General features: G+C 42.5%; 3 protein-coding genes across 3 annotated transcripts in view; 2 read left to right on the top strand and 1 right to left on the bottom strand.

Annotated features, from left to right (window-relative positions):
- The window catches only part of FGF2 (fibroblast growth factor 2), a 32119-nt gene extending 25507 nt beyond the window's left edge, over nt 1-6612 (top strand). Inside the window, exon 3 of the mRNA XM_053461412.1 lies at nt 6323-6612. Coding sequence (XP_053317387.1) covers nt 6323-6508 — 186 coding nt within the window. The 3' untranslated portion in view covers nt 6509-6612. The remainder of the gene's footprint in view (nt 1-6322) is intronic.
- A 302-nt stretch (nt 6613-6914) lies between these two features.
- On the bottom strand, nt 6915-14720 carry NUDT6 (nudix hydrolase 6). Its single transcript, XM_053461410.1, has 5 exons — nt 14391-14720; nt 13149-13352; nt 11250-11305; nt 8666-8720; nt 6915-7413 (listed from the first exon to the last, which is right to left on the bottom strand). Exons 1-5 carry the CDS (start codon nt 14656-14658, stop codon nt 7019-7021), a joined length of 978 nt encoding a protein of 325 aa, XP_053317385.1. The 5' UTR covers nt 14659-14720; the 3' UTR covers nt 6915-7018.
- Nucleotides 14721-15252: 532 nt separating this feature from the next.
- Nucleotides 15253-18151, top strand: part of SPATA5 (spermatogenesis associated 5) — a 130316-nt gene continuing 127417 nt past the window's right edge. Inside the window, exon 1 of the mRNA XM_053461408.1 lies at nt 15253-15437. Coding sequence (XP_053317383.1) covers nt 15311-15437 — 127 coding nt within the window. The 5' untranslated portion in view covers nt 15253-15310. The remainder of the gene's footprint in view (nt 15438-18151) is intronic.

Raw genomic sequence — 18151 nt, 5'->3', positions numbered from 1 at the left:
GTTGTAGGAGGTTAGATTGCTGTGATGTAATACATAGAGAAGGGCTTTGGAAGAATGACAGAACCCTGCTTCTAAGCGACTCTAGTATCTCAATAGACTTTTTAATGCGGTTTTTAAGGGTCAGGTAACATTGAGGAAAGAAATAAAATGGCAGATAGGCATCTTTTACTTCTGTTTGCATGAGGCACCTATCTGGTGATATTTTTATGAAGCACCCCAAGTGGAACAGCGCCTTTAAACCTCATCCTAAAAGATGACTGCAGTCCTAAGTTGCACGTGTAACGTATATTCATTTAGGGAAAGGAGTAGAAAACTGCATTAGTTGGCTGGAGAGTGTCTGAAATTAATGTGTTATAAAAATAGATGGCAGTTCTTGTTAGCAGCTGGAAACAGATTTGATTAGTTGCTAGTGTTAGATAGTGGCAAAGTGTGAGAATGAATTAGATGACATCTCTGAAGCAGAGGGATCGGCTGTTTAAAGGAATAATTAAAACCTTTGTATTTATTTTTTGGGCTTAGTGAGCACATTCCACAAAAAGGCGAAATGGGGGTCCCTAAAACAGGACATTTCTCCTATATGTCATTATTTTATTTTCATCCAAACATAGCCAATTGATTTCTTTTTTTAATGCCTTATCTTCTTCTGTTGGCCTTCTTTCTGAAGATCCATGAAAACCATCCCCAACATCTGTGAGATTATATATAATTACAAAGAGTATGTTTCCCTTAAGATTGTAAGCTTGCGAGCAGGGCTCTCTGCACCTAATGTATCGGTTTGTCTTAGTCTGTCAATTCTCGTCTTGTCACAGCCCTTGAATTTATGTATTGTATTAAGCGCTGCGTAAACTGTTGGCGCTATATAAATAATTAAATAATAATACTGGATGCAAATGCTGAAAGCAGAACCAGACACTGTATTGCCAGCTTGTGCAAGGCTGCCTTGTAAAAAAATTGAAAGTCACAAACTAAGGTTCAGGGCTGGACCCTAGAAAACCAAATGATGCAAATTGTACATAAACTGTTTTTCAGCCGCTTATCACTTACTCTTATTACATATTATTAATCTCACACCAAAACGTTTTTTTGCTGTGCAAAATAAGGTAATGAATAAGGAATATTTTGAGCGTCTATTGCAAATGAATTACCTGCACCGAAGGAGTCCAAAACGTATCCGTGTTCTCTAATCATTTCTCGCTAGTGTTTAGTATACTTACTAATTGTAAGTAAAACCACAACTCTGGGAGAGATTTCAAAGTTAACTATCAAAGTAAACACATTGCAGAGCTAATGCGGGGATAATTACTGGCAGAGACACGTTAGAAGTAAATTTATCAGTGTTCTCTTTTTCTAAGATAGGGAAAATCGTATAATTTCTGATTTTCCTGATGTAAAAGTTAAAAGAAATGTTTACGTGGTGTGTGTGTGTGGCTTTTGGTTTTAGAAAGTATACTTTGCCCTAATGACGTTATCAGCCACCAGGAAAGACTGGATCACAGATCATCATTAACGCTTGGGTTTTAACAGAGGTAAATGTCCTACAAACCCTAAATGAGATGCTCGATCCTAACCAGAGGTGTAGAAAACAAAGAACCTGTCATGAAATAAACACTCCAGTAGATCTTCTGTTAACTGCTTTATTCATGAAACATCTAGCATAACTCACAGGCAGTGTCTGTCATGGCTGCTGTCAGTTACTCTCCCTCTGGAGTCAGTTACCAATGTGACTCCTCCCACTCATTGTAACTTTATTAGCAGGCCTGCTCCCATGACATCTTCCTCCTTAAAGAAATAAGAACAAACACCAGCAATACATAACAATATAAAAGGTACCATCAGCAGGGAGGTAGGTAATATGCATATATTTTAAACTAAACAACAACATATTCCTGACTTGGGCATCGGGGTAGACTACCCTAGCCCCCAGTAACATAGGGATTATTCTGCCCATTCTTCATGTTACTGTACTAACTAAACATTATACAGTTTGTGTCCCTGTAACGGATTGGAGGTTTCACCACTCTGCCGCTGGAAGTTGTCTTGAAGTTATTGGAGGCAGCAGAGACCTGGGAACCTCCTGGAACAACTGTATTACGCTCTGGTTGCGAAACTGGGCATGGTCCACTATCTGCCAGTGGAGTATCAGTGCAGTGTTCCCCAGGTTGTTCTCCGCAGTCTAAATCTGGAATAGCTTGGAGATGCCTGCGGTTCCTGCGCACAGCACCTGTGTTGGTCTGTACTACATAGGAACGTGGGTCTTGAGAGTGACATATAACAGTAGCAGGGGTCTTCCAGCTTGTCTCCTGGTCTAGCTTCACCCTAACACTCTGGCCAGGGGACAATTTAGACAGAGGGCGTGCTGAATGTCTTCTGTTGTAGAAGAATTGATAAGACGTCTTCATCTTTTCGTCTCTCTCCTTCACTGCCCATGGAAGGTCATCACTTGCCGGTACACTGAGATTCCACTGAGGGACAGTGGTACGCATGTGGCGGCCCAACATGAGGTGAGCTGGACTTGTACCGGTTGCCTGCAGCGGTGTGGCCCTATAAGCCATGAGGGCTAGGTACGGATCCTGCTGTTTCAGAATATGCTTAGCAGTCTGGACGGCCCTCTCAGCAGCCCCATTGGACTGCGGGTAGTGTGGGCTAGACGTGGTGTGCCGAAAATCATATTCCTCACTGAACTTTTTGAACTCATCAGAGGCAAACTGCATGCCATTATCACTCACAAACTCCAGTGGAATGCCCCATCTAGCAAACATGCTTTTGAGATGGGAGATGACACTTCGGCTAGTCATTGCAGTGAGAGGTGCTATTTCAATGTATCTTGAGTAGTAGTCTACCACAATCAGGTATCTCCTACCCCTCATCTCACATAGGTCAGCAGCAATCCTTTGCCAGGGGCCCCCAGGCAGTGGGGATGTTACCAGGGGCTCCTTCCTCTGAGTAGGCCGATTATCACGACAGAAAGCACACCTTAAGATCAGTTCTGCTATATCCACATTGATGCCAGGCCACCAAACTGATAGCGCAGCCCTTTCTCTGCACTTTGTGATGCCCTGGTGGCCATGGTGTAGCTGTTGTAGCACCTCGCGCCTTAAGCTTGTTGGGATGACAATCCTATCCTGGAAAAGAATAAGGCCATCCACCTCAGAGAGGTGAGCCCTCTCAGTATAATACCTGCTTAGGGACACACAGGCGGATCGGCAGCTTGGCCAACCCTCCCGAATGAACCGGATAACATCCTGGAGATCAGCATCCTGCAAGGTTTCTTGTTTGATTTTTTCTAGTCTTGCTTCTGAAACTGGACGTGAAGACATAACAGAGTCCACAAACATTTGGACCTCATAGTCAGAGTCAGAGAAGTCACTGTCTTCTAAGGGAAGTCTTGACAGAGTATCAGCTACCACCATCCTCTTCCCAGGAACATGTATGGCTTTGACATTGAACCTCAGAAGGCGCATTAGTAGCCGTTGGCAGCGAATTGGGGCCTTATCCAGATCAAATGAGTTAATCAGAGGCACCAGGGGCTTATGATCTGTTTCCAGGCTGAAGAAATCCAGGCCCACTAGATATCGTTGAAATCTCTCGCAGGCCCACACACCCGCCAGACACTCTTTCTCAATTTGGGCATACCGCTTTTCAGTATCTGTTAGGGTCCGTGAACAGAAGGCCACTGGACACAATTCCCCATCATGTTCCTGTAGCAGTGCGGCGCCAAGCCCATAACAACTTGCATCTGCACTCACCACTGTTGTCCTGGTAGACTCATAGAATTTTAATACTGGTGCTGACACCAACATCTTCTTCACCTGAGCCAAAGCCTTCTCTTGGGGCTCACCCCAGTACCAGGCAACATCATTTTTTAACAGTTCGGTCACCGGGTGCAAAACTGTTGATAGATCTGGCAAGAATTTGCCCAGAAAATTAATAAGACCCAGAATCTGCCTAAGTTCTTGCACTGTCGCAGGGCTTTTCATTTCTGTGACGGCATGTACTTTGCTTTCATCGGGCCTTATGCCCTGACTGCTTACAAGATGTCCAAAATAGCGCAATTCAGATTGTTTAAAGCAACATTTATCTTTGTTCAGCTTAAGTCCAGACTGTCTGATAGTCTGTAGCACTTTTTCCAAACGGTGATCATGTTCCTCTGCTGTAGAGCCATAGACCAGAATATCATCCATGACAACTACTGCGCCTTCATGGTCCCTCAAGAGAGCACTCATCTCTCGCTGGAAGATCTCTGGAGCCGAGGAGATGCCAAAAGGGAGGCGGCGGAAGCAGAACCGCCCGACAGGGGTGATAAAAGTAGTTAATTTCTGGCTACCTGGATCTAAGGGGATCTGCCAAAATCCACTAGAGGCATCTAGTGTGGAAAAGAATCGTGCCCCCGCCAGCTTAGGTGCAATATCCTCAAGTGTAGGCAAGACATACCGTTCTCTTTTTACTGCCGCATTCAGACGTTTTAAATCCACGCAAATTCTGATTTTTCCATTTTTCTTTGTTACCGGCACCATGGGTGCACACCAGTCGGTTGCTTCCGTCACCACCTCAATTATCCCTAGAGCCTGCATACGCTTCAGTTCAGCCTCTACCTTGGGCAAAATAGGAAATGGTATCCTGCGAGGAGTAGACAAACTGTAAGGAACAGCATCGGGTCTCAGTTGAATCCGTACCGGTTCACAGTTTAATAGTCCTATGTCTCCAAACATGTCACTCTGTATTTCATTAATTCTAGAGACAAGGCCTAATCTACAAGCCACTGTGCGGCTAAGGAGGTTGTTACCACACCGACCTCTTATGACATAGATCCAGAAGGTGAAGTGCCTTGATTTATACACACTGCGTGCGAGGAATCTGCCCACACAGTCTACACGCCCTCCTGGGCTGCGGACACATGCTCTGCTAGCTTCCAAGATGGGGCATTGTGGTAATGATTTAAAGCTTTTCTCAGACATAACAGAGATATCTGCCCCTGTGTCAATCTTGAATTTGATGCATGCCCCCATCACAGGGAGTTCCACACTCCAACAGTCATCGGTGTCCAGCCACTGTGATACTGATCCAAGGAATAGTTCATCTGTACATTCAGATTCACATCCAACTTCAATTTCCTTTACCATCTCTGTTTTACATGTAACTTCAAAATGACCCATGCGATTGCATTTTCTACATCTCTTATTCTTAGCAGGGCAGGGGGTTTTCGGTCCATGAATGCGGTTACAGCGAGAGCAGCGTGATTTCAGCCCTTCTGCAGTCTGCAGCCTACTGCCCGTACTATGCTTCTCTCTAATAGAACGTGTGGTAGTCTGCATTTCATTCACCATGCATTCAGACCTCATGGTCACATTCTGTGCTTTTACCATCTCGCTTTGGCGTGCCATTCTGATAGCCACATCTAGTGTCAGTTCAGGCTCCAGCTGCAACTTCTGCGACACATCAGCATCAGCTACACCAATAACAATTCGGTCACGGATGTGTTCCTCCTTAGCAGGACCAAATTCACAGTACTCTGCCATTTCAAATAAACTGCGTACAAAGGACTCCACAGACTCTCCTGCTAGCTGACTGCGTTTATAGAAACAGGCCCTTTCATGGATTACATTTCTCCGTGGGACAAAATGGGCACTCAGTTTGTCCATGACAATATCAAAGTTATATTCTTCCCCTTCCTGGAAAATGAATGCATTATATATGGGCTCTACATCCTTCCCCATGGCATACAAGAGTGAGTTAACCTGTACCTCTCCACTCTCCTTATCCAATTTTGAAGCGATGCGAAACCGGGAGAACCTCTGACGCCATGCTGGCCATGCTGCAGGCTGAGAGAAATCAAAGGGTTCAGGAGGCTGAAACTTGGACATGTTGGCAAACTTGCAGACTGTTAATGTAGGGTAAACAGCACTTCTGACACCATGTCATGAAATAAACACTCCAGTAGATCTTCTGTTAACTGCTTTATTCATGAAACATCTAGCATAACTCACAGGCAGTGTCTGTCATGGCTGCTGTCAGTTACTCTCCCTCTGGAGTCAGTTACCAATGTGACTCCTCCCACTCATTGTAACTTTATTAGCAGGCCTGCTCCCATGACAGAACCTATTATTTAAAAGGGTATTAATTTACACTGCAGCTCTTAGTCTTAAAACCAGAGAGGAAAGAAACATTTTAAAGTCATTTTCTTTGCTTGAGTTTTGATGCATAGAATGATTATATGCCCTCGATCTCCCCCAAAGATTGTCATCTATGTTCATGTTGTAAATGTAAATTGAGATCTGTCGTATCATCATAATTGAAACACTCCCCCCCCCTCCTTTTCTTTCAGAAATGCATAACCGACGAGTGTTTCTTTTTTGAACGTCTGGAAGCGAACAACTACAATACTTACCGCTCACGGAAATACAGCGACTGGTACGTGGCACTGAAGCGAACCGGGCAGTACAAAAACGGAAGCAAGACGGGACCCGGACAGAAAGCTATTCTGTTCCTTCCAATGACAGCAAAGAGCTGATCTTGTGGACACTTCCAACATTTTGTACAAAACACTTTGTTTAATATTAAAGAGAAGAGTATAAATGCATTTCCGATAGTATTAAAATGTGATTGAGATAGAAACTTAGTGCGTTTGTACATGCCCTTAAGTATAACCGTATAATTATTTGTAAAAAAGGGACAAAAGGTCATCTAACTTTTTTTAATGAACTTCTATAAATATATATATTTGTGCATTTGTATCATATTTTTAAAATGATGATTTTACTCGGGAAAACACTCCATTCTTGTATAGAAGAGGCTTTCTAATCTCATAAGGACATCAAATCGAAATACATTTAAAATGAATATTTTCCTTGAAGACCAACAAGACCCCGCATGAGGTATTTAACTAGTTATATATATATATCTATATAAATATATGAGAGCTGCTCCCAGATACAGCATTCCAGATCTTATCTATGCACCATGTTGGTATAAAACGACATTACAATGCCTTGGTTAATAAAGAATTAAAATGTGAAGCTTCTTAGAGGCCCCGCTTGCTTTCATAGGCCTCCGGCAGTTCCTTATGGTAGAGAGAATAGAAAAGCCCTGAGTAAACAGCTGGAAGTGTCCTCATAGCTAGGTCGACGTTATGGAAACCTTCCTTGTAGCCATAGAGCAGCAGTTTAGCAATCCTGCTGGTGATGGGGGTTGTATCGCTACAGTATGCCAGTTCTTGGAGGTCCATCCACTCACACTTTAGGCACTCCTGGGGGCAGAAATTTATCTGGTATGACAGAGGCTTTAGGCGACAAATAATATACATGTCTGACTTCCCAAAGGCTCCTGGGTGATTGTGTTGTTGTCTTATGCTCAAGAGGGATTTAAATTCTGATGTGATGCCTGTTTCTTCAAACACTTCCCGAACTGCAGTAACTCCTGCAATGAGAAGGGAAACAAGAACATATGTAATGTAATGCTCCACAGATGACTACTTAAGTTATCCATTTATGAATCCATCTTCAGCTAATTACCAATAATCAGAAAGTTACCATTAATCGTTTTTGAGGTAAACTCACCCTCACTGTTGATCCCGAAGACAAAAATCCACATTGAAATGATTTCCAATTGTGGCTCAAAAAGGGGAAACATTCCTTCTTGACAAAATGGAAATCTGATCTCTCACCGGATCAGCAAGATATTATATAGATATATGCCTGTATATTCCTTTTTTTGCTAAAAATCTAGCCCATAGGCATCTCTTGCATTTGATGGGTCACCCGCAGATTGTAAATTGCACATTCTTACTGTAAAGAACCCTTTTTGCCGTTTGTGGTGCACTATAACTAAATACCCATGTAATTTTGGCTCTATTTATCTTATGATAGTTCTCGTTTCCATTTTTTTTTTTTAAGCATACAAAAGATCTTCCTTACTTCAAGTATGTTTTTACACAGGTATTATGCCTCATTGACTCTTACACTGTATGAGAAAAAAACCCGCACCAAGACACCATGATTAAACCTAGCAGTCCTCCTGGTTTGACACGGGGTCTCTGGGTGAAGAGATGTGTCCTGGGCCTCCAGATCACTTCTTTTACTCCGGGCAGGGCAGCAGCTATTGGTCACACCCACTTCCCTCTTACACCACACCCACTTAAGACTAGCTATGCCCACTTTCAAAGCCACTCTCCCTAAGAGGGAGACCTCCAAATAGTCTACCCCGTGATGATGCTTTATGGAAGCAGTGGTAAGCACTGTTTTACAACACTTTCCTGCAGTAGGGGGTTTGGTGTAATTGAATAAAATAATACCCCCATGAGTTTGGTCCAAAGTATTTGCTGCATCCATTGTACGTGTTTGGTGAACGTTTGTTTACTAGAAAAAAATCCACACTTTTTTGATTGATGGACAACTTGGGTGAACCAATACTGTAACAGAAATCTTACGGAAAAAAAATTCTTAAGAAAAAGAAAAAAAAAAACCTTAACACAGCCTTGTTGTATTTAGAGTATTGAGTAAGATAAAATGTTTTGAGTGGAGGTCGAGGAAAATTCTCTCCGCATGTAGTAATTGCGGATCAACAAATCTGGCACTTATTTACACGATAGCGAAATATGAGATAATCACATTAATTTCTGGATTAACTTTGAAAATGTAACGACATCAATACAATTGATTTGAATACCAACCAATATCTTCACCGGGATCAGAGAGTCCTCCGGGAAACTTCCATGTGTTCAAAGTCTGTAGATACAGAGTATTTGTCACTTAATTTTTGCAAGGAAGGAGACCTTTTCTAGACAGATGTCTCCTTATCGTGTAATACATTCTTTATAAATATTTTTTCTAAAGGGTTGAAGCTGATTTCTATTGAAACTATATGACTGATTTCACATTACAGAATACTTCACTTTCGAAGTCAAAATGGCTAATCAATATACAATTCAGGCAAAACAGTCGCATGAAAAGAAAACCTCTTTATAAGAATATATATTTTCCAACAGCAGCTTGGGTAAATTATTTTGATCCGTATGGAACCTCGTGTTTCTTGTCTGTAACATATTTGCAGAGTCCTGTTATGCGATAGAATTGCATTGTTGCTTTCAGCTTTATATACTAAAAAGATTTAGAAGCTTTGCTTAAGCCACCAAAAACAGCCAATCTAAAGGAACAGTAAGGGAGAAGAAATGCTCCTTAAAATGCGATATCCTCCAGTATTGAAGAATCAACAAGCCACGGTGCTCCGTTTAATCCTAATCCGTCTCCTTTTTGGTGTCAGAAGGGGGTACTTTAAAACCAAATATATTTATTTTTTAATGTTACTGTGCCGTTTAGAAGAAATGTACGTGTTCCAGTGTGTTCTGTAACTATGCTGCTAGCGATCTAGTAAATCATGTAGGGAACCTGAGGAAGCTGCTATGTGAAAGAATAACCCCGCCTTGTACATGCGTTTATTTAATCACCCGAATATTTACTTGTGTTTTGTAATATATTTAACCAGCTGAACAGATTCGGACGTGAAGTACTGTTCCATAGTGCACTGATTTCAGTAGTTTGGATATTAAATGTGTATGCTGAATTAAGACAACGGCCTCTTCGTTTTTACCCTTCCACTGTTGCCTCTCTACTCAGCAGCTTGATGCTTTAGCATCCGGTACCATTATTTTACACACACGCAAAAAAAGATGTTTTATGCTTTAACACAACCAATAATTGTAAGCGCCACATTGCGGCCGTGACCCTTTTGCTGCCTTATGCTTTTTGTAGCATGACCAGTCCATTGTAGAGCTTTCTGCTAAGCCACCGATCCATCTCCAGCAATGAACCGCTTCCACACACACACATGGCTGGCTGTAATGGAACCAGTTTATTTAGCGAGCAGGAATCATACCTCCTACACGTGCGCAGAAGCACTCCTTTTAAAGTCAATCATACATATTTCATCATCATATACAAGTTTCAGATAACATACTTGGGTTGTTGCTGCTCCCTTTAACTAGAACGGGAGCACTACCGAGCAGGAGCGTACATAAGAACGGGTCATATCGTGCATCTTAACCCCCTGGAGCACTAAAATACCCCTTGAAACTAAGTTATTTTGTATCCACTATACATTTCATTAAATTTGGGAGTGTGCTTCCTTTTACTAAAACTTTAGCTTTTCCTCATATGCATAATTTTCTCCAAGACACTTAATATTTTGTTTCTAACATAAAAAAATGAGTTCTTTTTTACTACAGCCAAGTTTGGTGCATCACCGAGAGTAGTTGCCAGAAAAAGGTTTGGGGGCCGATTAGAGGATCTGTACAGAACAGCGAGCACAAACACAATGATTCTTTCTGCATGACAGTCTAACCCCGGACCTCACGGCCCGGGGCCTCCATTCATGGCATTCATTAGTGAAACATGTCTTCTACTCAACAGAGCGGGTCCTCCAACTGAGGAAACCAGAGTGCCTCGCCAGCTCTTACAGACGCATTAAGTAAAACATTTTAGTAATTGACATGCTTACCATTAATACCGTTATAGTTACATTAAAGATTAGCATAATCCTGTGAAAAACTGAACATTTTGTATCCAATGTGTACATTTTAGATGTATAACAGGGGCCAGCATAAACACAGTTATATGGCTCACAGGGAATTTCTGGATCTTATTAACAACTGGTGTTGCGACCATAAACCGCATTTATTAGTTTAAAGGAAGATGCAGCAACTGTCAATGTGGCATGGATCAAAAGCCATGCGTGCAACAGTTCAAAACGATATAAGATTCTGCAAGCTTTGTAAACACCCATGATTCTCAATTACCATGCGCTTCTTAGAAATAGACAAAATCCAATTATAGTTTACAAAGTTAATGAGAGAATTAATCACAGCACTGTACAAAACAGCAACATATGTCTGGAGCTACATTGTATACAATGCAAAACATGGCCAATCTATTTTGTGTCCAAGATCAGACTGATAATTATGAATGATAAAATTAAGAGCACTCTTTTCAAACGTAATTTATACTAGCAGCTGGGAAGGAATTCCATCTCATGGCGCCAGTTTGGACTACAGTAATGTCGTATCAACGGTAGTACACACAGTGACTAGATTAATCCCAAATTATTTGGACATCAGGCTCCTCTTGTGTTCAGATGGACATCTTATCAGCAAATGCAGCTGTGTTGGAGCAAGTTGATCTTTTAAAGTGCGGCATCATGCAACATGTTATTATACTACACATAACATACTTAATAACCAATATTAATCTCATTTTTCTTACCTTATTTCTATCCTGCACTACCAATACTTTCCCAGTGTCCTCATCGAGAACAGCTCCTGAAAAACAATCGGTGCAGATACATTTGGTAAAGCAGCATAAGAGAGTTCTCGGCATGGTCCATATTTCAATATATCATAGACGTGCATGATAGCCTTATTAGACCATGCTACAGAATTGGGTTATATTTTATAAATAAATGGTTATATGCCTGTGGCCCTGGAGTGGTTTATGTAGAGGTGATAAAATAGTGACACTGCTATTTTTTTAAATTATATTTCATTTACAATATTATTTCCAATGTTTGTTACATAGCGTGAAGCTATTTGGATCATGAATTCCTACATTAAGCAACTAATCGTTGTCTGTAGTTCTCTGGATTTTCAGAGAATATCTGCAGCTCAGATGAGTGGGGAGAAAGCACTTCATGAGGAGTAGAGTAAGTGAAGAGTGGCATTCAATTTAAAAAAATTTAGCCAGGAGACAAGATCAGAGGCCAGCCAACAAAAGTAGATAAGCCAGGCAACAGAATAAAACATTGTTTGGATACATTATTGATTTGATGGGGTAGAGTCCAGTTAGATTGGTACAATAGTCCAGTTGGTGAAGAAACAGGTCAAGGTTTTAGATGTTGCTTAGTGAAACACTGCTTAGCTGAAGACCACTGGGTAGAAGGTCTAGGAACAGAGGTGAAAATGTTCTCCAAGGGTTGATGACAAACTTTTAGAGAGTCAAAAATTCTGGCAGGGAAACGCAATATGACCTATTGACTGGTCAACAATGCAGAAGCACGGACTTTGCACATAAGAAACTGTTACCCTTTGCCATTAGTTTTAGCTTTGCTAATATCAGGGGTCAGTATACAGGAACCAGGAGAGAACTAAAAATGTTTGGCTCAAAAGGATAGACACAAACTGGTCACATAGAAAGAACTATGGATTCTATGCTCAAGAAGAGTGGTAACAGAAACAGAGGTAAATTATGAGACTACTGGGAATATCCTTAAAATCTTTTAAACAGCTTCTGATCTTTTCCATTAACGTGGTAGAGATGCTACATAGCATCAAGGCACTTCTGCCTCAACCCACTTGCTTTCCAGATCAAAGCAGTACAATTTCGTTTACATGCTTCAATTCCTCTTCAGTTATATTTAGCTAAAATCCAAACAATTCCATGAACATTTTCAACAGATCCATAGCTAACCAAATTACAATGCGGTTTCGCTTTAATAGGATGACACAAATCTTGCGTTTGTTCTATGATAAATAAAAACATGTTCTAACATGTCTATTGATCAGTTTTTCCCTCTTGTTGCCCTCTGCTGGTTATCCGCAGTAACCATCGCAGAAGGTTTCTGTACAGCGAGACGCAAGAACCAGCCCGTGTCATTATTGCTCAGTATTAAAGCAGGGAGAACATTTTGCCGAAAGAGACTCATATCTGTACACGTAGACACCAAAAAGTTGGCTCCTGTCCTGGCCTTCCTGTGCTAACCTCTCCTTCTCATTGATGTTCTCCCCAGCTCCAAATGATATCATTTACAAGTGTCCTGCTTCTCTCAGACCTGCAGAGGCCACAAACAGGAAGATCTGCTAGCCCCTTTGTAAAGGGATGCTTCAGCCACCATATGCAGTTTAATGCATATGATAGCGGTATGGTCCCTTTTCAATATAGATGCCATTGCTTTTAGAAACTCATGGAGGGGAGATTCAGTTTAATGGAGTATTTTCTGCCACTAATTGTTTGCTTCAATGAGCCAATCAGTGGCAAGAAACAATTGAGCAGGAAAGAGGAGCAGCTGCAGCAGAAGGGCTGCAGCTTTCAGGAAACCTTTTTCCCAAGCCCCATAAATCCTGAGGGCAAGCCTCATAGTCATACATACAGTAATCTGTTTGAAGTTACCTGCCACCCCGACTTGGTGTGTTGCGTATCCAGGCAGTTTGCTTGGCCCATCCTTTAACCAGAGCGTAAGAGTAGATGTGTCACGTTCTGCATGATGAAAAGTAAACCCCTCGGAGGCAGCGGAGGTTATCAGCCTGCTAAGAATGATCGGAACGTGCAGCCATACTGCAATTCTGCCATCTTCCCTCCATGCTTTAATAGATTCTAGAACGAGCAGGAAAAAAAAACACATTATTCTACACGGGTGTAAATAACTCAGCACAACGAAATAAGCATCTGGAAACATTTTGGATTGGTCTGGAGTAGTCTGTGTGCTTAACATAATGCATGCAGCGGCAAGGTTGGTTCTGCCAATATCCACCATGTTGTTCGGGAATGTCCTCTACACCTGGAAGCTACTACGCTCGGATGGTTTGGTATATGCATATTACACCTGGACAGTAGTGTACCTGAAGGGGGGCGGTACGCCCTGGGTGCCACTCATCAGGGGGTGCCTGGTGGCTGCCTAACGCATGCTCGCAAAAGATTTCACTTTCCTGCTAGAGACTAAAGTGGCCCGAACGACCAGATATTAACATGGAAAATATCCACAACAAAGTTTTGGACACCACTGATAACTGAATTCCCCGCTACAAACAATGCTACTGTACACCCAAACGCATTCACTAACTACCCAGTTGACCAAGTTTCACCGCATGACAAGCAGTTTAATCACCCAGGTTAGTCTCCGATGCTAAGCTGGATCTTCTAAATGCACCAATACTGCCATTCTAGAACAGCACAGGCCTCCATCAAGATATAGGATTTATCAAATACAGAGAGAATTTACAGGGGAGCAGAAAAGGTTTAGCGATATTAGGGAGTTAAAAATATCAAGGGCAAAGTCGGGCAAGAAAGAGCCAACTTGTCTCTGAATAACGCATAGAGAAGATTGTGTTATACAGGGCCATCTAAGGTCAGAAGATCACTGGGTTTGTCCAGCATGCCTCATAGTGAGCTGGGTCTGTCTTATGTATGGTTATCAGCCAGCTGTTAATCATACAGGGTCCAGCCCCCCCCCCATAATGAATTACAATAACAGCACTGCAAATCCCAACTCGCCCTTTACCGAAAGGATCACGTTATATCTATGAGTTATTTAGTAATGCTGGGGGTAATAGTTGGTTAAGGGCATGCTGCACGGTCACTGTTAGCTCGCACTGGCCGGGCGGCCCGTGTCACTGTGCGACGTGCTGCACTTGCCATGTAGCCAGCTCTTGAAGCCGGCTTCGTCCAGATCATGATGAGGCCGCAGCCGGACCGTAACTCCCCCGAAGCGGTCTATCTTTTCCTGGGGCCAAGCGCACGGGGCTTGCTCGGACCGGCTGGGTTCCGAGGTGAGAAATCTGCCCGTCACCGCTTTTACCCCGGTGGTAGACCACCGAATCAAATAACGCCGACACACAAGCCGCAGCATCCCAGCAGTCAGCTGTAGCACCCTATCCTTACATAACATAAGCGGAAGCGACATCACTAGCCGGGCGGCGCCATCTTTGTTATGGATACGCTTTCCAAAATGCTAGAGCGCCAGCCTACATGTACCGTTTCGCTTCCGGAAACATAGTAGTTTATGTAACCCTAGAAAGGGGTCGTTCACACTACACCGTGATATAGAAACAATTTCTGCCTATTATAATCACATTGTTTAAGGACACGACACCTCTAGAGTCAGGTCAATGGTCGTTCTTTGCCGGAACCATTAGACCAGGGGTGTCCAAACTGCGGCCCTCCAGCTGCTGCAGAACTACATCTCCCATAATGCTCTTTCAGCTAAGGGGCTGGCTGAGGAGTATGGGAGATGTAGTCCTGCAGCAGCTGGAGGGCCGCAGTTTGGACACCACTGCATTAGACGCTCGTGGCTAGACATCTTTCCATAGAGTTTCGTACTGACTGGTGCCTTGCCAGGAACAAACATGTCTGCTACCACTGGCTTTTAAATTGCCTGCTGAATGATTACCGTAATTATTCCCAAAATCTATTACTGTCTGCATCAGTCAATAACTTCTGCGCCTCTGCTTTACACATTACGGTAGGTCACAAATCCCACCCCCCTTCTGCACCCGGAAGTTGTTGTTCTGCCGGTAGAGCACGCCTGATGCTGCTGTTGGTGAGATTTGCTCGATATGTCTGCCTCCAAAAAGAAAAGCAAAGAGAAAGCTCTACAAGGGGCAGCCTCCCCCTGTCCGGAGCCCCGAACGGGTAGTAACAGCAACCCTTGGCTGTTTAAAGTCACCGACTTCTTAGATAAAGGTATATTGCCCAGCGCTTTAATGCACATGGTGTTTCACGTTCTGAATGATCTCTAGATGTTATAAGCACTTAAATACGTCAAACGACTTAACAAAGTACAAAAAGGAAGTTTATATCAAAGGAGGAGAAATGTTAGTGCATGAGGTCATAGTCAAAAACTAGAGGGACAGAGTCCTGGATGTAAGCTATGATAATTTTGCTTCACTAAGATAGTGGTTAATAAGTGGAACAGCCTCCCGGCAGAAGCCATAGAGGTTAATGTAGCAAGGAAACCTAACCTTGAGACATACAACTATCCTGAATCTAAGACAATGCCAAGTACTGATTACGATCCGAGTCTTTACAAAAAAAACGGAGCCTACGCCGGTTCTTATCTGCCGTCAAATTCTGTGCTGTCCCTGAAAAAGTGTCCCGTGTATTTGAGGGTAGATGATGAAAGGGCCAGCTGTGGGCTTTCCACGGGGACTGTGTTGAATCTAGCCCTGAATTTATCCCGTCACGGAATATCCCATTACGGAATATCCCATCAGTGATGGATGCTGGAATATGCTTGTTCTGAGCGATAGGGAGACGTACGTTATATCAATGACATCACCGGAGTCTAACCGGCAGCTCTTACAATATCCTTGACAGTCTATGGCGGTGCCTAGGTCTATGCTGTCACTGTAGCATGTATAATAAAACATGTATTGATCTATCGGTCTCTGTTTTCTTTTTATATGTCTGGATTCCGGTGCTCTCTGGTGTGTTATAAAGAATGCATGTTTATTTTGTCTGGCTACCCTATACATTGGTGAGGGGGTTTGTCAACGTATAATCAACTTAAACCAAGCTTTATGCAACCTTCTTAAAACCTTTGTGACATTTCATGCCGTCATGAAAAAAGTGACCAACGAACCTATCACAACAGCATTGAAAGCCAGTTAGATCAGCTGGCTAAACATTTTAACCCCTTAATGACAAGGCCCATACATGTATGGGCTTACAATGCATTGTTTTCAATGGATTTAGGGACCGCCTATTTTTAAAAAGGGGCTGATGACTGTGTGTGGATTACAACTCCCATCACCCTCAGCTGTGGTGATGGGAGATATAGCCCACGAGAGCACCAGAGGAGCAGAAGGCTGGCCTGGTGGGGGGTAAATCCAAGTGGCCCCCATTGGCCCGTGCCACCCCCCCTCGCCGGATACATCACATATGTACTGGAACACACATTCTCCTTTACAGAAACTTACACCATCACACACATTCATGCTCACACACAAACAACTGGAATGTTTTTACCGTGCGTCTACAATATTACATGACCCTGTTGCATTCCTGCTTCCCCGGGCTGGTCCAACATTGTTCACCAGACCAGCACTTTGTAAAGACCTTGGGACCATCCAGGGGGCAATTCCCTCCTGCCCCTGGGCCAGCCCACACCTGTTTCTTCTATCTAACCTGCGTGTATTATGTCAATTTCCCTTTTATATTCTATGTGCCTACCCTGCCATATTCAGTGTGCTATTGCGCAGCAAAATTAGCTTGTTATGTGGTGTGCCCAGTAGATTTGAAACATTATACAATAACCTATCCACATGGAGTATTTATGTGATCTGGAGGGGCAGCTGAATACATTTCAGGGAAAAAGAATATATATATATATATAATGGTAAAGATTGGTAGCCAAGTTGCTGCATGACAAGAGCCTAAATGGCCCCAGTAAAATACCCCAGGTTGTCTACTTACCAGAAATATGCACTTTGTGAGGTTTTTTATCGTTTCGTTTGTAGTTCACGTGGTCCGTGGTAGTGGAGAAGACATTATTCTGTTAAAAAGAGGATAACATGAAATAATGCTTTTTAATAAAATCTGGAAAAGAAATGACTCATATACACTGTAGGGTTTTATGTTTTAATCATTTTAAAAATAATAAAAAATCTATTGTTCACTTATGATGTCATTGAATGGTGTGTTTGGACAAATGTTCTACCATAACCTTAAATTGACCTTTCTACATTTTGATCATGGTAGGGAGAACATATTTAGTGGATAAAAATGCCTTTTGGGAATATGCAATAATTACAACCAAAAAATCTTACAGCTCAAGAAGGGATAACTGGATGTGGAAAGAAATGTTATCAGAGGCTGTCCCCCCCCTTGCACTCGCGGTTAGCGGTGGAGTTTGGGGTAAAATGGTTATAGGCTTGTTAACGTTACCCATCGAATTCCATACGTGTTTCTGTAGCATGTCCAATGAATCTAATCAATGTATACTCTAAGAACATGTTTAATAGTTTGCAGGACCAGGCTAGTAAACCACTTCTTTCCCTCTAAGCTAGCTTATCTTCTTGGGAGCCGAACCTATCGCCAACCCAGCTTGCCATTTGTGGCATCTTCCTTACAGGAGAAGTATGGTAGAGCCTTCCCACCGCCTGTGTTTAAAGTGATATGTTTATAGAGTTCTGCAGTGACGTCATTAGGTGTGCTGGTGTAATATAGATCTTTCTGTTGCAGTAGCTCATCAATCGTGCCAAGTTTTCTGGCGGTATCAGTCGGCGCCGTACTAGAAATTCAAAGTCACCACATAATTGGCCCAACTTAATTGCTGCCAACCTTATAATACGGATCTCTCTTAACCGCTGTCATAGTGCATACTTTGTAATTGTTACATGACCTAATGATTTGTGAAGGTATAGCTGCGATCCCCGCCAAATCAAATAAATCGTCCC

The sequence above is a fragment of the Spea bombifrons genome, chromosome 1, assembly GCF_027358695.1.
Source record: "Spea bombifrons isolate aSpeBom1 chromosome 1, aSpeBom1.2.pri, whole genome shotgun sequence".
NCBI lineage: Eukaryota > Metazoa > Chordata > Amphibia > Anura > Pelobatidae > Spea > Spea bombifrons.
Note: the sequence above shows the minus strand (reverse complement) of the source record. Positions and strands in the feature narration are given on the sequence as shown.